General features: G+C 40.2%; 2 protein-coding genes across 2 annotated transcripts in view; both read left to right on the top strand.

The window, feature by feature from the left end:
• The first annotated feature begins 3,203 nt into the window (after positions 1-3,203).
• LOC112218723 (ubiquitin-conjugating enzyme E2 N) lies at positions 3,204-12,753 on the top strand. Its single transcript, XM_024379780.2, has 4 exons — positions 3,204-3,315; positions 8,042-8,288; positions 10,480-10,620; positions 11,362-12,753. Exons 1-4 carry the CDS (start codon positions 3,286-3,288, stop codon positions 11,406-11,408), a joined length of 465 nt encoding a protein of 154 aa, XP_024235548.1. The 5' UTR covers positions 3,204-3,285; the 3' UTR covers positions 11,409-12,753.
• Positions 12,754-13,330: 577 nt separating this feature from the next.
• LOC112218722 (diphosphoinositol polyphosphate phosphohydrolase 3-beta) overlaps positions 13,331-22,692 on the top strand; it is a 34,317-nt gene continuing 24,955 nt past the window's right edge. The window contains exon 1 of the mRNA XM_024379778.2: positions 13,331-14,122. Within this exon, the coding sequence (XP_024235546.1) occupies positions 14,024-14,122 (99 nt within the window). The 5' untranslated portion in view covers positions 13,331-14,023. The remainder of the gene's footprint in view (positions 14,123-22,692) is intronic.

Here is a 22,692-nt window from a genome sequence, read left to right as displayed (position 1 = left end):
TTTATTTAACCAGGCAAGTCAGCTAAGAACAAATTCTTATTTTCAATGACGGCCTAGGAACAGTGGGTTAACTGCCTGTTCAGGGGCAGAACGACAGATTTATACCTTGTCAGCTCGGGGGTTTGAACTTGCAATCTTCCGGTTACTAGTCCAACGCTCTAACCACTAGGCTACCCTGCCACCCCAATGAGGACATTCATTGTGATGTGGATGAGAATTTATGCCAAATGCTTAAGATAGGCTTGATCCAAATGAATGGTTTTATTTTCATTCGTTTCATTTAATTTCTTACATTTGATTACAGACAGCACAGCTATGTTGCAATTATTTCTGAAAAATATTTTGCATGAGTGATTGTAGAGGATGTTTTCATTGAGCACACCTTTGATTACACATTGGATAGATATTATGTAAATAATATATTTTCTGTCAATTTTGTTCAATAATGTAAGTGTATTGCCTAATGTGAAAACTGTAATTTACAGTACTGTAGCATATTATTTTCAGCACTTCTAATGGTGATTTGAAACACGTATCTTGCATTGTTTTCTATTGCATTAACTGGTAGTTAAAACGACTAAATTGAAATATATCATGTTTTGGTGATTAAACAATCTTCTCATTAAATTTCACAAACTTCTAATTTGAATCAATGGTTGTGTGGTGAGAGATGTTTACAATCCTCAAGAATGCACAATGACAGGTTGTTAATGAAAAACTGTCTGTGTGACCAGTTTGGAGTTTAGTACTAAGATTTGTCAAAACGTACCACATACCTGTGAATGGAGTACCAAAGCGATTTAAAAAAAACTAAGATCTGATCATTTGAACATGTATTCACAGGATTTGATTCATGAAATGTGGAAAAAAAACAGTAACCCCATGTGTCCAAAGACTAAATATAATACAAAACAGAAACTGTTGTAGTTCACAAACGACAGAGTTGCATAATATATAGTGCATTTGGAAAGTTTTCAGAACCCTTGACTTTTCCCACAATGTTACATTACAGCATTATTCTAAAATGGATTAACCCTCCTGTTGTGTTTGTTTCATGTTAATTCATTCTGTGTTCCCGGTCTAAAATTACCGCCCCATTATAGCTGATTTATAAATCCATAATATATGATCACCTAATGTTGTGTTAGATCTTTTCATCAACTTAAGTTCTTGTGAACATTACAAGTTTTGAACTTCTATTGGTTATTTATGGCCTGTAGGCCTCATTGACCTGAGCTCATACAACTTGTTTTTGAGTAAACAAAAGAAAGCATATATGGATTATTTTGACTATAACAAATACTCAGATGAAACATATTGTGTTATTTACCACAGACTACTTTGTGTCAAAGTTTAACAAGGACTCTCTCCTCCTCGCCAGTGTCATGATCAAAGATATGATCAAGAGCCTCACATACAGTATATCGTTTGGTCATTGTGCTGCCACAGAATGAATTGTGAGCAAGGCCTCAAAAAAGCTTTATATACCAGGAACACAACAGGTGTACAAAAGTTAAAACACCCCAAATGTAATAAATCATCTAAATGTATTTTGTGTGTTCAGATGCCCTGTGTGGACAAAGGCATGGAACCTTATTACAATCAGATATAATGAACTACATTTTTCAGAGAGAACTTGTAAATTGGTCCAATTTGACCGGAACACAACAGGAGGGTTAAATAAGCAATTTTCCTCATAAATCTACACACACCTCAGACTGGAGTAAAGGTTCATCTTCAGCAGGACAATGACCCAAAGTACACAGCCAAGACAACACAGGAGTGGCTTCGGGACAAGTCTCTGAATGACCTTGAGTGGCCCAGCCAGAGCCCGGACTTGAACCTGATCGAACATCTCTGGAGAGACCTGAAAATAGCCGTGCAGCGACGCTTCCCATCAAACCTGACAGAGCTTGAGAGGATCTGCAGAGAAGAATTGGAGAAACTCCCCAAAATCAGGGTAGTGTCATACCCAAAAAGACTTGAGGATGTAATCACTACCAGAGGTGCTTCAACAAAGTACTGAGTAAAGGATCTGAATATTTATGTAAATGCTTTATTTATTTTTTAATACATTTTCTAAAATTCTATAAACCTGTTATTGCTTTGTCATTATGGTTCATTGTGTGTAAATTGATGAGGGAAAAAAATATTTAATCAATTTTAGAATAAGGCAGTAACGTAACAAAATGTGGAAAAAGTCAAGGGGTCTGAATACTTTCCGAATGCAATGTATTTGGCATATTGGGGCTTAGGACAGGTCAAATAACAATACTATGCTTTTAAACAATTTAATTCTGAAATATTCCATTGTCAACTATGACACTGGAAGTGTAATAGATAATGGCAATCTTAACATTTCAATGTGGCTTGTCTAGATACTTGTAACTAAATTGAAAAAATATATAAACACAACATGTAAAGTGTTGGTCCCATGTTTCATGAGCTGAAATAAAAGATCCCAGAAATGTTCCATTCGCACAAAAAGCTTATTTCTCTCAAATGTTGTGCACAAATGTGTTTACAATCTGTAATATAGCCCTTTTGTGGGGAAAAAAATCATTCTGATTGTACTGAATATAGTACAAGGATGTGAATGAGATGGGGATCTGTCCAATCAATCACTGTCACTTATCATACCCATTAACCATAATAAAACTACATTTTCCATCATCTTTAATGATGGTCTCATGATGCAGAACTGCAGAACACCAGAAGAAGTGTGTGCGCGCGCCTTTCGCTGTCAATGCAAACGAAAGAAAAGAAGCAAGAGAACTACAGCAAAGATTTTTATAACTAACCCAAGATAGACCACAGCCTTTCCAATCGGAACAATGAGTCATATTTGGCAGAACAAGCTGGGTGGTGGGCAGAGCCAAGGACAAGCTAGTGAGATCATATTGGCGCGTTCTCGTAAACGTTTGCGTGTTTCCGTTAGGGAACGCATACTATGTGAAGTGCGCGTGTGCAATACCTACATTTTCCTTTGCAGTCCTTCTAAACAACGCGATTTAAAAACAACTTTGGCAAAGAGTAAAATCTACAAAATGTAGTTCACTCTGTTCCTAACATAATTTAGTTTTATGAACAGAAAACTGTATTGAGATCAAATGTTTCATCGGCCAAAATCCATCTCGTTCAACTTCTCCCACTGGACTTCCTCTCACTGCCATATGTGGAAGTGAGTGGAAACGCCAAGCGGATGCTTCGCATGTATACATCCGGTAATATATCTATCTCATTGTTCTATCTGTGGTTACAGCTAAACCCCGAAATAAAGACAAGATGGCAGGACTGCCCCGCAGGATTATTAAGGTAATTATTCAGTGATTTTGACTGAATATTGTTGTTGTGTGTGACAAATTCATAAAACGAGCTAATGCTGAAAAGGCTCTGTACTGTTAGCAAATTAGTTAGATTGCATTTGCACTAGCTGCAAAGTTAACTACTTCCGTTTCGTCCCTGTTCCATAACCGAATAAGTATCTAAGGGTGGGTTAAATACGTCCACGCTTGTTAAAAATGGCGGATAAATGTGGTGTTTGTTAATTCGTTAATACACTATACACCGTGGATGTAGCATATAGACAAAAAAGCGTTAGCAATCACTATAACTAGCTAGCTAAAACGTTAGCCAGCCACCCATTCCAAATAGGCTAGCTAACCGTAAATGTGTTGCAAGGAATAAACAATCAATTAAACAGCCTATTCTCTTAATTGTGCCACAATATAAACGGCTGAAATGTTTATTTTGGGCTAAATTGCCAATGAATAAAAAATTTACTTTAACCTTTATTAAAAGGGTCAATTTAGCAGGCTATTTACTAATCAAAACATGACCATTGTGGCAGATTTTTTCCGCAAGGCCCGTGTTAGCTAACTAGCATAAGAAGTTATAGGCAGTGGGCAGGAGACACGGATAACTGCGTACATACTTGGGGGCCAGGGCATAAGCAGGATTTCAGTTTAACTGAGCTTCATTGAAATGGATAGTTCGATTCCACTTAAGAGTCAACAATTTCTCTGATTAGAAAGCTAGGTAGTCATGACACCCATTTGATAGCATTCAGGGCAATAGTCCATGACTCAACAAATGTTTTTGTTTAGCTAGCTACACAAGGATTATAATTATATTTCAGACATCGACTATGCAGACATACATTTTTGTTGGACTAGTAACCGGAAGGTTCCAAGTTCAGATCCCCGAGCTGACAAGGTACAAATCTGTTCCTAGGCCGTAATTGAAAATAAGAATTTGTTCTTAACTGACTTGCCTAGTTAAATAAAGGTAAAACATAAATAAAAATACGCTTAAGAAAGTGATGAGGCCTACATACACCAGTATACTAGTACAGTGCCTTCAGAAAGTATTCATATCCCTTGACTTATTGCACATTTTGTTGTTACAGTCTGAATTTAAAATGGATTAAATACATTTTTGTTTCCGTTACACTATTGCAGGGTGATATGGCCTAAAAATCGTATGTTGGTAAAATATTTGAAATATATATACATACACACAGTGTTTTATTTATTTTTATTTTACCTTTATTTAACGAGGCAAGTCAGTTAAGAACAAGTTCTTATTTACAATGACGGCCTAGGAACAGTGGGTTAACTGCCTTATTCAGGGGCAGAACGACAGATGTGTACTTGTTAGCTCGGGGATTCGATATAGCAACCTTTCGATTACTGACCCAACGCTCTAACCACTAGGCTACCTGCCATACCAGTTGAAAGTTTGGACACCTACTCATTCCAGGGTTTTTCTTTATTTTTGACTATTTCCTTCATTGTAGAATAATGAGTGACATCAAAACTATGAAATAACAAATATGTAATCATGTAGTAACCAAAAAGGTGTTAAACTAATCAAAATATATTTGAGATTCTTCAAAGTAGCCATGAAACAGACTTTCTTAGTCAAATTTGCAGGCTAAAAGTTGCTACTAGTTGGCCTATATCCTACGGTTCTTTTCAACATTTCAATCTTGATCCCCTCCCACAAAAACAATGTCCCCCCACACAGGGAATGTTGAGCTGTTGTTCCCTTTCCCAAGTTCATGTCCTGTGCCATTGCAAGTTGTCATTGAATCAGTACTGTTGTGCTAACAGAGAGAAGGACAATCGCGCAGTGGTGGCGGGGGGTGTGTGAGTAAGGGAGGGAACACACATGATGGTTACATTGGTTGGTTGGATGTGGTGGGAAAAGGAGAAGTTCTGGGAACTGTTCCCAGTGAGCTTGGCCCCTATGAGTGTGCGACTGGTCCTGGAGCCACTCACTTGTCTGTGTTTGGACTGTGTGTTTTTGTCTGTGGGTTATCTGAAACATTTCAGGAATCTCGCTCCGAGTTGCATTTGGGGAAATAAAAACAGCAGCAGGAACAGTGGCTGCTGCTAGGCAACTATTCTCTCCCCCTCTATTAGTTGTCTGTCTGTCAAAGCTGCCTGTAGTATAGATCTAGGCTAACACAGTTGATTTATTAAGCTACATTGCTCTGTTGACCTGGGATGTCATTCAGCCTGACCTGTAGCATCATCAATCATCATCGTAGAGAGAGGCTATTTATTGTCTGAAGAGTTCTTGTTAGGATTATGCACTTATATTAAGTATAAACTCATGAAATGAACATTTCTAAAGATTGGTATTGGTGTTTTAGGCTTCCATTTAGGCTGTTGGAAAAAAATAGATGTAGGCAGGTGAAGGGGAATAGGCCTAGACCTGTAAAAGTCCATTGTTATTGCTGCACCTGCAGTATTCCTTCAGTGGCTCCTTGTTGTACACCTCTCTGGCTCAGGTGTGTAACCCAGTCAGAGGATACCATAAGGATGTATCAGATTCCTTTTGCTCCATCACATTGAGATGGGTGTGAGTTTCTACAGGTCACAGCCCTGAGTCTGGGACACTTGGCTGCCACGATGAGCTAGTCAGCCTATAGTCTGATGACGTACTCTTGCTGCTGCAGTGGTTGATGGGAAAGTTAACCCTAGTTGTCACCTGGGTCGTATTCCTTAGGACAAATACAGGTCGTCATTCCCTGTTTCAGTCAGTTTTCTTCCGTATTGGTGCTTAATAATAATAATAATAAATATGACTGTGTCACCTCCAAAAGCCCTTAGCACATTGCAGAGAATGAGAGAAATCTGACTCAGCTGCCTGATATTCTGCTTCAGGTGCTATTGCAGCCAGCTACAGAGGTTGTGTGTGTGTGTGTGTGTGTGTGTAGGCTTGAGTGATATACTATATACCGGGGTATTTCCTGGGTGTGTGATAGGCCACTGAATAAGTTAAGTAGGACTAAAAGAAATCTAAGATGTCAAATAAATTATATCCAGCTCTGTGCTCCTGCTACATGCACTTGGTTTGCTAAGTGGCTAGATTTCTAGATCTTGGTTACAGCAGAGACATTCAATCCCCTCCTGGATCAAGATCCCTGTTGCCTAAATTGTTTTGTGTAGAATAAAAAATGGTTTAGTTTGTATATTTTTATAGCGGCCCTTGTGTGCACTACCGGTAATACCGATATGGTACTGAAACGGTATGACAATTTGGATACCGCCCAACCCGTGTGTGTGTGAGAGAGAGAGAAAAGAGAAGACCACAATGCACCTCTTGGCAACAGGTCTCCTTTGTAAGCAACTAGGCTAAGCGTAGTGAGTCACTGGTTGCTGCCAAGTTGGAGGTGTGGCCCAGGACAGGGTGCTTGTGTTTTTCCCATACATTTGATGGAGAATTGTTAGGCTAGATATTTTCAGCTGTAGGCGATGTCTTTGAAAGATTGATCAGTACTAACGCTGATAAAAAAAAGGGTCAATCTAAAATGTGCCATTTTTCTTCTATTGTTAGGGATGAGCTAGCAAGGGAACATAAACTTGTCTGCTGAACCATGATTACCACCACTAGATTGATAGATTCCAAATGGGAAAGCACAGAATGAACATTGTGGCTGGTAGCCTACATGCTAAGACAACTACAGTACGCTTCCTGAAAAATGAAACCTTTGAAATATTGAAAGTAAGCAAAGGCTATGTGAAAGTGAGGTATTTGTCACAGTTAACAGCATGCTTTTCAAGAGCTACTAGAGGGATCAGGGCAGGCTCTATCTAGGCCATGTGTCAGGAATGACATGGGACAATCTGTCCTCTTGGAGGACGTGTAAAGGACAGTGGATGTCCCGTTCGTCAACTGATTGCTCAGCGCGCTGTTGACGTCTGGCTGCCGACATTCTCATACGGCCGGCACTCTTCAGGGGTGCTAATTACTCTCGGCAGGCAAACACTATTGGTGTGTCCGAGCCTTTAGGCTGCTTTTCACATAGGCTAGGCCTAACTTAGGTTCTCTGTTCTAGTCTAGACAAATACTCCAAAATCACACTATGGCAAAGGTGCATGAAGATGGAAGAATTTAGATATGGGGTCATTGTTTTTAGCACTGCCCACAGTATTCTTAAACTACGGCACGCGACATGGTTCAATGTGCCAGTAAATTAACTTTTTCATTTTTGAAATTGCTGCAGTCTTGGAGCTAGAATTTGGATCATGTATACTATGCTAATGCGTATAAACAAAACAGTAATGAAGAGTAGTGTACAAAAGGTGAACTTAGCAAACAAGGCATTTGTTCCAAGAATATGGGGACCGCCGTCTTTAAGCATCTTTGCCATTGTCACTGGCTACGTCCCGATTCCCTACCCTTCTCCCTGTCATGGATTTCCAACCATTGGACTGGTATAAGAATAATAATAATATATGCCATTTCTCAGGTGCTTTTATCCTAAGCGATTTACAGTCGTGCATATATTTTGCATACGTGTTGTCCCGGATGTCAAACTCACTATTCTGGCATTGCAAGTGCCATGCTCTACCAACTGAGCTACAGAGGACATTGGCTGGGGGGAGTTTCCTCATTAGAAGGGAGTATGCAATTACAAACTTTGGGAGAAGGGTGGAGAATCAGCCACTGTACCGTTCCTCACTGTGATTTTGTGTCTGTATTTGCATCGATGTATACCCTGTTTCTATGTCTGTTTTTTGTTTGTCAGGAGACTCAGCGCTTGATGGCTGAGCCTGTCCCAGGCATTAAGGCAGAGCCTGACGAAGGGAACGCCCGCTACTTCCATGTGGTCATCGCCGGGCCCCAGGACTCACCCTTCGAAGGTGGCACGTTTAAACTTGAACTCTTTCTCCCCGAGGAATACCCCATGGCAGCTCCAAAAGTACGCTTTATGACCAAAATATACCACCCCAACGTAGACAAGCTAGGAAGAATATGTCTAGACATCTTGAAAGGTAAGAAACGCTTGACTCTTTGTTTTGCACCAACATGGTAGCCCGGCATCCAAAGTAATTTTGCTACGTTTCACAGTTGTTTCAGTTCATGTTAAATTAGTTAATGGGGAGCATTTCAACATGGCAAGTTTTGAAAAAAATTATTTATTTGTCAGTACAACGTGGCTGCTTGAAAATGAAGATTTTGGCCTGGATTGTTAGCAATAATGGAGCAAATGATGTCAGTATTGAAAATGTTGAGTAGGTAGATGTTACAGGTGCAGCTGATACAGGGTCAGATATTCCTTTCATACCCGTAATAGTTTTGGTTAGGTTTGGGAAGGGATTAGGGATGCAAATTTCTGTCAATTTTGCTGCAGACTAACTGACCCTCATTAACCGGTCAACAAACAGTAAAAAAAATATATATATGTATATATAACAGTAAAATGAGGTGGCCAACAGAAAATACGATCAGAGATCTTTATATAATGACGAGATGCTTATGTTTGCACCCTAACAATGGGGGTCATCCCAAGGCGGGGAAAGCAGACGACAAATTTATGTCCAAAATAATCCCATAGAATTGCATTGGACTTATTTTAGACAGATTTTGCGAGAGTGAAACCTCTCACTTTGACTCTTCCTCTCTGATACAAACGTTATTTATGCATACAAGGACCTGACATTTTTCAAGAAGAGTTTACTGGAAACATGCAACGACGTTGCAAGCCAATAGTCTTACAGTCAAAAGGCCATAGCCTATTATTGAACATGCAACTCCTGTAATGAAGCAGCTAATAAAATGTAATTCTCAAACATTTGGCTAAATGTAATTTGCGGAAAACACAGTTCTAAACAGCGCACCTAATGTGAGCAGTTCCATATGTGACAGAGATGAACAGCTCTGTTATAAACTTAGAAAGAGGGGGACTCTAATAGCAACTACTATGATGGGTTGCAAATATGGCTAGGATTGTGCCTTTGGCTTCTGGACAATGAAAGAATGTTGATATGAAAACCAATATAACTGGATTGAAGGGCTGGTTAATTAAAAAATTAAAAAATGTTTTACCTTTATTTAACCAGGCAAGTCAGTTAAGAACAAATTCTTATTTTCAATGACAGCCTAGGAACAGTGGGTTAACTGCCTGTTCAGGGGCAGAATGACAGATTTGTACCTTGTCAGCTCAGGGATTTGAACTTGCAACCTTCCGGTTAATAGTCCAATGCTCTAACCACTAGGCTACCTTCCCACCCCAATGGCAGTTTTTATAAAATAATTATTTTCTATGGATGGATTTTGATAAGGTTACTTTGAAGCAAGGTAAGACATTATTTGAAGTGAAGTAAAAAGTTCATGTTCCAAACCATTTTAATGCCTCAAGCTCACATTGCAAAGTGGTGGGTGATCCGCTGATAGTAAATGGTAGGCAGGCAAAAGCATAGGCATCTGAATGGGAGGCGTGCTTTACGAGTTGAGATTGAGAAATAAAAATGCCTCCTTTTTTAAAATGGTGGCAACCAACATTATCTGATTCTAGGTCTGACATTTAGGGATGTCTACCTTTCTGGAAATATTATTTCCCTTCATAGCTTGTTCTCCATCTTCTTTTGAAATAGGGAGCCAATTTGTTTTCAGCACTTTTATTTCTATGACTGATAAAATGTGTTCTCATGGCTCCCTCTGCAGCAGACATCTGAAACATGGAACATCAGTTCCAAAGTATCATGATAATATCGTATCCTGAGGTCCCTGGCAATTCCCAGCCCTAATATTTGACCTGTTTTATCATCAAAAGTATTTATGTACAATCCAGGTGACTGATAACAGATACTGGGGATATGAGACCGCATTAACTGTCTGTCACATTGCTGCAACTGCTCTGTTTCTCTGTCATACACGGCATTAAGTTCAGGCTTGTTAGTGGGACAGGCCTGGGCATTGTTTCCTGCCATATCCCCACTGCGTTAGAATCAAGAGCGAGCACTATGAGGGATTTGCCTTTTTAATCTCGCTCAAAAGATCAAGAGCCTCTCCGATTACACTTTTGACCTCTCACTCAAGCCGCATCTCTCCATTGCTGTGACATGCCACTAACTGCCTATCCACTGCCACATCACTCAAAATAGAAACATTGCTCAAACCTCTCTCCTGCCTCCCTTGCTCCCCCTTTTTCCTCCTTCCTTCATCCCTCAAATCTCTTCACAGATAAATGGTCTCCAGCCTTGCAGATCCGTACTGTCCTGCTATCAATCCAGGCATTACTAAGTGCTCCCAACCCTGATGATCCTCTAGCGAATGATGTTGCGGAGCAGTGGAAGTCCAATGAAGCTCAAGCCATAGAGACGGGTAAGTCTAGATGAAGCCCGGCTCTGAGGGGAGAATCTATAAGGACACTCATGACCTGCAAAACGACTAACTAAATTCTAAAGCTGACCCTTACCATAACCTAATTTTAACCAGTTCTGAAATTAAATATAGTTTTACAGGTGTATCCAGGTGTATTAAATATAGTTTTACAGGAGTATCCGTATAGCCTTTTCCGGCTCTGAGCAGTGCACTCCTACCCCCTCACCACCCCCACTTGCCTGGGTCGTGTTCGTTATGGCATGCAATGGAAACGTTAAAATGTTTCGCAACAGAAAGGGAAAATTACCTGGACTTGTCTAAAAAGAATAGTTAATCTTCCCTGTTTCAGTCTGTTTTATTGTGTGGTGCCTAATGAACACAACCTTGTTAAAATTGTACTTCAGTCTCTAAATGTAGGCTACCATTCAGCCAATCCAACACTGAATCATATTGTTGAAGATGCTTTATCTTGCTGGTATCTATAGATGCTACTTGTAATAAAGTCATGACTTCCTTTGATAAACATTTAACTGTTATATTGTAGCTTTTTCACTCTGTAGCCTATCATGCAAAGCAAGTACAAATGTGACAAAGTTAACTTGAAGCCTCAACAATTCTATTGGAAGACTAATAATGAACTAACTCTCACCAGACACCAAAGCATGTTGTTTTTTAGAACAGACTATAATGGACCTAGTCTTGCTTTCTGACCTCATCTCTCTTCCTTATTTTGTGTTGCAGCCCGGACATGGACCAGGCTTTACGCTCAAAACAACATAGAAGTGTAGAAAACGTAAAACAAGCGGAAAGAAACTGAGCGGGAAGTCAGTGTGAGAACACACTCCTTATTTCTGCCAAGACCTCTTCTTCTTCCTACTTCATTTGCATTTTAAGGACACTGTCTTGGAGGGAAAAAAAGGTATTATTATAATAAAGTAAACATTTAAGGAATATATATAAAAAGGGGGAAAAGACAAGTAAATTGGTGATTTTAAATGCACATACGAGAAGAAAAAAAACGTAACTTGTCGTTTTTGTCCTAACTCACTACTGTTCAGATGCATGGGCAGCCAGGGTTGAGATCTAACTCACTACTGTTCAGATGCATGGGCAGCCAGGGTTGAGATCTAACTCACCACCTGGCTTTATTTTCCATTGATTTGGGAGGAAACTGCCAACCTCTGCTTTTAACTAGCTTCGTACAGAAAATTTAAAAAACGAAGTGTTTGTCTGTCCCATGTTTTATTCGGAGGGGGTGGGTTGGAGGGAGACAGTCTGGGTTCTTGTCCAAGATGGCCAAACTTTAAAAAACGTTTCTTTTAACTTTGTTTTCTCTTGTGATGCTGGTTGTTTATGGAAATCCGCTGATTAGCCCCATGTAGTAGACACACCCTTTGAGACAGGCTATTGTTGGACTCATTACCCTGTTGAAGGCCAAGCCGCAAAACAAAATCAACATAGCGCCTGCTAAACCACTTTAACATGAAATACAAAGTAATGATATAACGACTAAACAATGAATCTGAGCCTGCCACCATCACATTTAACTGTTGCAACCGCTGTCCGTGTAGAGACCCTAAGGTAGTCTTGTGGCGGAGGGAGGGCAGTATGGAGTGGGATAGGGGTGGCGGGACAGGAATTCCATAACTTCTGTATTAGGAATATATTGTTTTTCTCGTCTCTCCTTTTTATTTGATATGGATGTTTTCCTGACATCGGACTACATGGCTCTTTTAGCTTCTTGTTCTTCCTGTTTGTCACAATCTAATGCTACAAGACACAACGGTTTACTTCCTTCCCATGGCATTAATTTCCGAAAAGTGTAATGAGTTGTAAGTTCTGCAGTGTGTGTGTGTGTGTGTGTGTGTTAGGGGTAATTTTGCTCGAGGAGGTTGGGGGGAGGTAAGGTTAGGGGTAATGGGGGAATCGCAGGAACTAACTCCAAGAGATCAATGAAGGCTTTTGTCTCAACTGTCAATATTGGTATTTGGTTTGAAAAGTCTGTATTCAATTCACTGTTTGTAAATTCATTATTTCTATTGAACTGGAGGGGGGCACGTTTTCCTGTTCTCCAAATGGTAGGAAAACAGTCCACCTGCATTTTTTTTCTGTAAATAAAATCTGTTGATTTAATAAGAAAATGTGTGCCTTTGTTTTTTGAGGAAGTAAGTAAGGATGGCAGGCTAGGACTTACGGTATATCCTCAATTATGTTGTTGAATTGAATACATTGAAGTCAACATTAGGTCAGATTCAACAGTGAAGCATGACTGCTGAACATTGAAGTTGAATCATGACTGCCCTTGGGTGAATTCAGAAAGAAGAGTAACCCTTGCTTATTGCCAGATGGTCTTAATCTTTACTCTGGTCCTAGATTTTTTGACAATTACTGAATGTATTAGTCTATTCTTCAATTGATATTGTCAAAGTCAGCCACCTCATGGTGATACAAATAACATTTTCTCACGCCTTCAAAATATATTTATATTTTTCTGTGCATATTCCCTCATCCAAAACAGCAGGGACACTTAGAATTATTGTGTAGCAGAGAAGGTGGCTCGTTATTCGGTTTACCACTAGAGGACAGCAATGTAACGTTAAGGTTGATACTAGTTTTTGTTAGTGTTGCAGATTTGACTCAGCTGGCTACAATGTAAAATGGATTGGTGGTGAACACTGCATTCAGTCTCGGCGCTTCGAGGGCAAGAGTGCAGTGTTTTCTTATGGGCCTCGAAATGGGGAAATTGACTTGCCCAAGAAGAACCAGTTATGCCAGATTTTAAAGTAGACTTACAGTTAACCGTAGTTCCGTTAACTTGAAAAGTAGACTGACAACTGAGTGCGTTTCATTTTAGCTTGAGATGTGCCTAGTTATTGAAATGTACACTTCCATGGTAACAGTGATGCTGAGATGTAATTTTAAAATGTATTCTAGACAACCAAATATTGCAAAGCTAAACAAACCATACAACTCTATGCACAATAACGGCTTTGCAACCTTTGGTTTTTGTTTGACATTTTAAAGGGACAAATATGAGTCATCAAATTGTTAGATGGAATTAACCACATCTAATCGTAGCATGGCGCTGATAGGTGGACACCGCGCAGTACGGAGGTCAGCAGGTTGCGGTGCTCGCGGACCACAGTGGTTTGGCGTAGGGAAATATGTGTGTTGACAACGGCAACCAGCATGTTCGGCAGGCAACACTCCGGGATATGCGATGCTTGTATGCGAATAGATGAATAACGTTTAAATTGGATTGCCTGAAGATTTCTTTGGAGATATTGTGTGCGTGGTTTATTGTTTCTCTCTTGGCCTAGTAAAGGCACTTGACTTGATCTGGTTAGATCCCCCATTCACACCACCTTTCGTATTTCCTTGGAGCACGGAGATTGCAGAATATATGATGAAGTTTAAACCCAACCAGACGAGGACTTATGATGGTGAAGGTTTCAAGAGACGAGCGGCATGTTTATGCTTCAAGAATGAAAAAGAGGACGAGGTATGGATGGGACTCACTAAAATCACGTCACTTCGAGACAGCTACGACTTTTCGTATCACTTTAGAACCTACGCGGCAGGTTAGAAAAATTAACGTAGCAGGATAGGAACATTAAATTACGGTTTGCGAAAATGCTATCCGAACCTGCTACGAAAAGTCACTTGTATCTAAGTGGCGTAGCTTTAGGGAGTCCCAGGCTGAGAGTCGAGATAATTGGTTAGATATGGGATAGATATTCACATTACTGACTCATCACAAGAACACGGCCAAGTTCAAATGACAAGTTCCTTAAGATTTTGTCTACCTCTGTGACAAATTCCTAAATCAAATCAAATATTATTTGTCACATGCGCGGAATACAACAGGTGTAGACTACGGTGAAATGCTTACTTACGACCCGTTTTCCCAAAAAATTGTAGGAAATAGTAACACAATAAAATAATAACGAGGCTATATGCAAGGAGTACCGGTACCGAGTCAATGTGCAGTACGAGGTAGTTTAGTGTTGAGATAATAGGGGTAAAAGTGACGAGGCAATAAGGATAGATAATAAACAGTAGCAGCAGTATATATGGAGAGTGTGTGTGTGTGTGTGGGTAGAGTACTGTGAGTGTGCATAGAGTCAGTGCAGCAAAAAAAAAGGGGGTCAATGCAAATAGTCTGGGTAGCCATTTGATTAACTGTTAAGCAGGCTTATGGCTTGGGGGTAGAAGCTGTATAGGAGCCTTTTGTTCCCAGACTTGGCGCCCTGGTACCGTTTGCCGTATGATAGCAGAGAGAACAGGCTATGGCTTGGGTGGCTGGAATCTTTGACACTTTTTATGGCCTTTTGACATCGCCTGGTATTGAGGTCCTGGATGGCAGGGAGCTCGGCCCCAGTGATGTACTAGGTTGTACGCTCTGTAGCACCTTACGGTCGGATGCTAAGCAGTTGCCTTACCAAGTGGTGATGCTGCCAGTCAATATGCTCTCAATGGTGCAGCTGTATACCTTTTTGAGGATCTGTGGGCCCATGCCAAATTATTTTCAGCCTCCCGAGGGGGAAGAGGTATTTTCGTGCCCTCTTTTCACGACTGTTGGAGTGTTTGGACCACGATAGGTCCTTAGTGATGTGGACACTGAGGAACTTGAAGCTCTCGACCTGCTCCTTCGATGTGAATGGGGGCGTGCTCAGCCCTGTGTTTCCAGTAGTCCGCGATCAGCTCCTCTGTCTTGTTGAGGGAGAGGTTGTCCTGGCACCAAACTACCTGGTCTCTGACCACCTACCCATAGGCTGTCTCATCGTTGTAGGTATTACAGACTAGGTCAGGGAGAGGTTGAAAATGTCAGGTCAGCGCATGCTCTGAGTAAGCATCCTGGAAATCCGTTTACAAACCTGTTTAAAAACCTTACTGACATCGGCTACAGAGAGAGTGATCACAGTCGTCAGGAACAGCTGGTGCTCTCATGCATTGTTCAGTGTTGCTTGCCTCGAAGCAAGGCATTTATAGTGTCTTCAGAAATTATTCATACCCCTTGATTTATTCCACATTTTGTGTTACAGCCTGAATTCAAAATTGATTAAAAAAAAAAATCTACACCCATTTACACACAATACCATAATGGCAAGGTGAAAACATGTTTTTAGAAATTCTTGCAAATGTATTGAAAATGAAATACAGAAATATCTAATTTACATAAGTATTCACACCCCTGGGAGTGAATTTTAAATTTTTTACCCATCTACCAATAGGTGCCCTTCTTTATAAGGCATTGGAAAACCTCCTTGAGCTTTGTGTTTGAATCTGTGTTTGAAATGCACTGCTTAACTGAGGGACCATACAGAGAATTGTACGTGTAGGGTATAGAGATGAGGTAGTCATTCAAAACTCATGCTAAACACTATTACACACAGCGAGTCCATGCAACTTATTATGTGACTTGTTAAGCACATTTTTACTCCTGAACTTATTTAGGCTGCCATAACAAAAGGGTTGAATACTTATTGACTAATTTTTCATGAATTTGTAAAACATGTTGAAAAAAATTATTCCACTTTGACATTATTGGGTATTGTGTGTAGACAAGTGACAAAAAAATCTAAATTTAATCCATTTTAAATTCAGGCTGTAACACAACAAAAAGGGGTGTGAATACTTTCTGAAGGCACTGTAGCTCATCTGGTAGGCTCACGTCATTGGGCAGCTCGCAGCTAGGTTTCCCTTTGTAATCTGTGATAGTTTGCAAGTCCTGCCACATCCAACAAGCTTCAGAGCCAGTGTAGTAGTATTCGATCTCAGTCGAACAGACGCTTTGCCTGTTTGATGGTTTGTCGGAGGGCGTAGAGGGATTTATAATAAGGGTCCGGATTAGTGTGGATGTTGCCTGTATGGCTTCTGGTTGGGACAAGTACGTATGGTCAATGTCGGGGTGACGTCGTCAATGCACTTATTAATGAAGCCAGTGACTGATGTGTCTAAACTCCTCAATGCCATCAGATAAATCCCAGAACATATTCCAGTCTGTGCTAGCAAAACAGTCCTGTAGCTTAGCATCCCTTTCATCGGACCACTTCCGTATTGAGCGTGTCACTGGTACTTCCTGTTTGAGTTTTTGCTTGTAAGCAGGAATCAGGAAGATAGAGTTATGGACAGATTTGACCAATGGAAGGCGAGGGAGAGCTTTGTATGCATCTCTGTGTGTGGAGTAAAGGTGAACCAGAGTTTCTTCACCTCCAGATAAACTCTCTTCCTTAATATTAGAGATTATGCACCAGCTGTTGTTAACAAAGAGAAACACACCATCCCCGTGAGTGTACCCACCACTGCCGGTCTGTCCTGCTGATGGATAGAAAAACCAGCTAGATTTATATTTTCAAAGTCCTTGTTTCGCCATAACTCTGAGAAACATAGGATATTGCAGTTCTTCAGATCACTTTAATAGGTTAGTCTCGAACGGCGCTCATCCAGTTTATTCCAACTCCTTTCTGGGGACCCCAAGCGGTGCACATTTAGGTTTTTGTCCTAGCACTACACAGCTTATTCAAATAATGAATTCATGATCATGCTTTGATTATTTGAATTAGCTGTTAGGTGCTAGGGCAAAAACCAAAAAATGTACCACTTGGGGTCCCCAGGACTGAGTTTGGGAAACGCTGGATTACACGTTTGAAGGTAGAGGCGGTTTATCCAGTCTCCGACGTAGTGTTGTCAGGTATATCCTCCAGTGTTGGGCATTTGGGCCTGGTCTGGGATGAGCAGTATGTCCTTTGCTGCCGGCTCATTGAAGTAGAAATCACATCCAAATCCAGGTTAATGATTGCTGTTCTGATGTCCAGAAGGAAACATTATGTACAAAAAAAGTTAAGATCAGCGCAAGAAAACACACAAAATAGCACAATTGGTCAGGACCCTGTAAAAACTGATTTCTTGGCTGAATGAAGGTTTTATTAAACCTTCAAAAGAAACACAGTTATCCCTGAGCTTCAGACGCTGTATGGGCCGCTAATACAGGAGTAGTAAAGGACCAGTGCATTACTTTTGTGAATATTTATTTTTCTACAATTTATTGTTTTAAATATTTATTTATTCCAATTTGTCAGGGGTGCTGCACCCCTACTTCCTGTGACTTTGCATGGGGAAAACATCCTGAATCTCGTCATTGCCCCACAGCAAAATGTGCCTACATTTAGGCTATTGTATATACAGTGGGGCAAAAAAGTATTTAGTCAGCCACCAATTTTGCAAGTTCTCCCACTTAAAAAGATGAGAGAGGCCTGTAATTTTCATCATAGGTACACTTCAACTATGACAGACAAAATGAGGGGAAAAAATCCAGAAAATCACATTGTAGGATTTTTAATGAATTTATTTGCAAATTATGGTGGAAAATAAGTATTTGGTCAATAACAAAAGTTTATCTCAATACTTTGAAATATACCCTTTGTTGCCAACCCAAATGTATGTTAATATCATCATCGCCAATCCACTGCATTACAGTTAAAAACAACTTTGGCTACCACCACCGATCCCTGTATGCTAGCTATGCTACCAGCTTATATGAACAGGAGTTAGCATTTAGCAGTCGCATCTTCTAAATCTGAAAAGGGACAACTTCTAAATGTTATGCAGTGAAAACAGCCAAATATATCCAAATCGGACTTTAGTAACCACATTGTGTGCCTGTTACAATCATGACAGATTCGACAATTATCCACTTTGTTAAATCAGATTTGTTGAAAGTGCGCCAATCTGGCTTCCTCCTTCTGTACCCCAAGGTCTGTGTTCCATTGGCCTATTTACCACATGTATCAGAGTCATGTTATTTCCATTGATACAGAGAGAGAGAGAGTGAGTAATGCATGCTTTGATGCCATCTAGACTTATACATTTCTTTGTAAACACAAGTTTCATTGACATGTGTAAGCTATGCTTACTCAGGGCATGGTTTTAATAAACAAAACCAAATGTGCCCATTTGGAATCAGGGTCAGACTTAGTTTATGTTATTTGGGCATATATTTTACCACCTTTTTAGACCATTGAGGAACAAATAAGCCTACCTACTGTAATTGCATTCGGAAGCTGGTATGCAATTTGTCCTGTTTCATTGCATTGGTAATAAGCTATAATCACTTGCCTCAAATATTTAATGATAGCCTACCTCTGTCTATAAATACTGGCCCATTATGAAATAATGTATTTGCAGTCAGCCAGTCAGTCAGTCAGGGTGGTGTTGGCTATTTAATACTAGTCCCTCTAGGCTTCAGCTGTTTTGGTTATATTGTGCAGGTCGCTACCATGTGAGTGACACCACACGTGTTAATGTGATCTCTATGCTGAGGCACCACAAAACACAAAGGCAGCCTGTACTGTACTGTATGTATGCAGTATACACACACACACACACACACACACACACACACACACACACACACACACACACACACACACACACACACACACACACACTGTTTAGGACTTAACATGGGACTGAAGTGGTAAGAAAGGGAGCATCTTGGACCATGACTACTCTGCCTGGGGACAAGACCCTGTCTTTCAGGACTGCATTTGATTGGGAGAGCCAGGGGGGCCAAGGGATGAGTGTTACACTGTGCTAAGTACCCAGTAACCTGTCAGCTGCAATTTATAGAAACGCTGCGGCAGAGGCACTAGCTGTCCCCTGTCAGATTCCCTTACCCACCTCCTCTCTCTCGCTTTCTCTCTCTGATACACACATACACAACTCACCCAGGCATTACGCTAACACTTGTGTTGGCTCTTGAAACTACCTCTAACTTCCTTCATACTGGACACAGAGACATAAAAATGCTATCCACTAGTTCATCTGGGGAAGTAGGTAAAGTGCCTCATTGCCAAAATCCCAAAGTATCACTTCAACTATAAGAGACCTTAGCTGCAACGTGTCTGTAAGTTGGCAGGGTAACAGAGTGTATACATGTATTACTCACATTAATACAATGAAGATGTGTGAACACAGGAAATTCCTCCTTAGTGGCATAGATCTCTATTCTCTGAGAACATGCATCTGAGGAGCCATTTTCATTCAGAGATGGGGGCATTAGATGTGTAGCCTCCCCCACAGAATGGATTTTACACTTCTTTAAAAGACGGAGACAGTTTTGTTGTAATCAAAGATGCCATTTGACTATCAGGAGGAAAAGCAAATGAAATCACTGCGCTTAATTGAGCTCTTTTACCATAAGTAGGTAGCTTGGTTAAGCCAGGCTGAATGCTGCACTCAGTATTGTTTCAGTTCAAGTGAAACAACTGTGAAACGTAACCTCTGAAACCTTATGACAGCAAGGCCTTCACACTGGTGTGGATTGGATCAGGACTGGTCATTCAGCTGCTCTGCTAAGCTGTTGTGGTTTTCATGCAGAAAGGCAACTGCTGATCCAGTACTTTTGCAGTGTGTTTGTGTGTGAGAGAGGGTGCTGCCACCAATGTTCCAGCAAACACCTTAGGCTCTGGGTATATAGAGTTAGTGTGGGTGAAACCTCTGTTTCTGTGGCCAATTCTGAAAGGTAGTGTCACACATCCTGTTGCACGATAAGTATTTATTTCAATAATCCCGGCCTATAAACAGCAACTCCTTATGATCCTTTAGGTTGTAATTTTATAGTTTGCTAATTCACAATTTCATCTGTCCAAAATTCACTGGGTCTATTTTGGTCACCTGATAGCTTCTTGTAATTCCAATTTAGGGTTATTTTAAGGTTATCTAGGGATAGAAATGACGAGGTCATGTTAAACTGTGTAAAGTTATCAATAGCCAATCTACAGCATTTTATACGATAATGGTGTAATTTTCCAAATGACTCATTCTCAATTTTGTGCAACTCTGGGGTGACTTTCAGCAACATTATCTTAGAGGTCAGGCATTATCATTAGCAAGTTCTCTTCAGAATCTCCCATGCCCAGCCCCACTTTTTGCAAAATATTCGTGCAGGTAGTACAATACTTTTAGCAAATGCTCCTGTCCTGGGTGCTTGATTTGATTGTTTAGTTGGTAATTCATTAGTTCTGGACAATGGTCTACAATGGTCAGTAAAGCTGATGTTAAATCGGTTCTTGATGACAGAAGCTGACTAGGGGCTGGGGGGATGCAGGAGCCAGAGGATGCATGTGCTCTGTGAGCTCACATATGGTGGAGTCATTCCATTTCATTTCAGCAAGCCATGACACCCACCATCTCAGATTGTTATAAAATAGTTTATGTAGTTAGAAACAGGTACGGTTGGCATTTCTGAAACATTAAGCTAATTTATTGCACCCAAATTGGACATTTTAATTTATAGGATTCAGATAATATTCAATAAATATAGTACTCATCGTCAGATTTGGACCAAACTTCTTCTTACTAATGAGTAAGACATGGTCAAAAGCCATCCACGGACCCCCCACACCCCATGCCATCCCACCCCAACAACCAGTATACAGACTGACTTTTACATTTTAGCAGACGCTCTGCTAAGGGCACATTGACAGATTTTTCACCTGGTCAGCTTGGGGATTCAAATCCGCGATCTTTCGTTTACTGGCCCAATACTGTTAACCGCTAGTATAATTTCTTTGTGTTTGACAAGTAGTATGAAGCTATGACTTGGACTTTTACTTCTCCATACTATGTCATGTATTCCCTGTGAATCTGGTTTACCACTAGATGCTGCTGGTCCAGCTATACTGTCACACTCATCATTTAATCTGGTCTCTTGTGTTTATTAAATAGATCATAACATTTCCTTTGCAACTTTGGGTAGACAACCAATAGATTTGTCTTGTGATGAAAATACATTGTGTGGTCATCCTCACAGTTCAAGCCAGTCCTCCATGAAAGCAAATCAGTTTGTCCTTCTCTTACTCTTAATTTGTGTCTAGGACAAGGCACCTTTGTGTGTAGTTTATTCCCTTTAAAAAAGGCCTGGATTAGTAGTTACTGTTACACTCTTCCTGGTGAACAACCAAACTATTAGGCTACAGCAGTTCTCTAATGGTTTCAATGTTATTGTCTCTAATGGTCTTCAATGGTAAAAGTCCCAAACACACACTACAGTTTTGCAATTGTAATAGTATTGAGTTATGTTGGGTAAGACTGCTGTGCAATTCATTATTTATTAGGATTGTCACAACATTTCTGTCCCTAGCCCATTTCTCTAACAAAGTTTTGGGCTTGTAGGAAAAGTATTGATATGAGAATTGCAGAGAGCAGCCACTTGTTGGACTATTCAAGGAGAGTTGGGCTGAAGCAATAGTTTGCAGAGAGAAGGACACACTGAATTGCTTTCATGGAGGACTGGCTTGAACTGTGAGGATGACCACACAATGTATTTTCTTAATGAGCCAAATCTATTGTTTTTCTACCCGAAGTTGCAAAGGAAATGTTGTGATCTATTTAATAAACACAAGAGACAAGCAAAATGGATAAAATAGTGTGGCTGTCTTTGGTTGGCTTTGATTCCCCATGTTTTTTGATTCCTCACATCTTACTCACTGGTAGGAAGAAATCAGATGTTGAGTAATATATTTATTTAATATTATTTGAATCCTATCAATTAAAATGGTCAATTTGGGTGCAATCAATGAACTTAATTTCTCAGAGATCAAATTATATTTCAACAAAATAACGTTTAAGGAATGCTAATCGTATCTGTTACTAACTACAGAAACAATTTCAGAACAATCTGAGATGGTGGGTGTCAAAATGATCTTTCTTGTGCTTTTTAAGCTGGAACGACCTGGTGGGATCTGGGAGGCATCCACACGTGACCCTCTGATGTGAGTCAGTGTGATGCCAGATGGGGTTGAAGGTCATGGGACTGAGGCACCAGAGGGGTACCCTGTCTCTCTCCCTTTGCTTGTCTCTGGTCAGTTTTAAACATAGACTTGTTGGTATGTTTCCCTTAAAGGAATAATCCACTCAAAAAATATATTTTGGTATTTCTTTCAAATGTTTTGCATGTCAAAGCAAATTGTAACTTTCCACATCATGATGATGATGCAAATTGCATCATATAATGCAAGACACATCATCATCATGATCATCAATTTGCTTTTTCAAAGTCCAAAATCT

Source organism: Oncorhynchus tshawytscha, linkage group LG19, assembly GCF_018296145.1.
Source record: "Oncorhynchus tshawytscha isolate Ot180627B linkage group LG19, Otsh_v2.0, whole genome shotgun sequence".
NCBI classification, from domain to species: domain Eukaryota; kingdom Metazoa; phylum Chordata; class Actinopteri; order Salmoniformes; family Salmonidae; genus Oncorhynchus; species Oncorhynchus tshawytscha.
The sequence above is the reverse complement of the archived record's forward strand: the minus strand, read 5'-3'. Positions and strand labels throughout refer to the sequence as shown.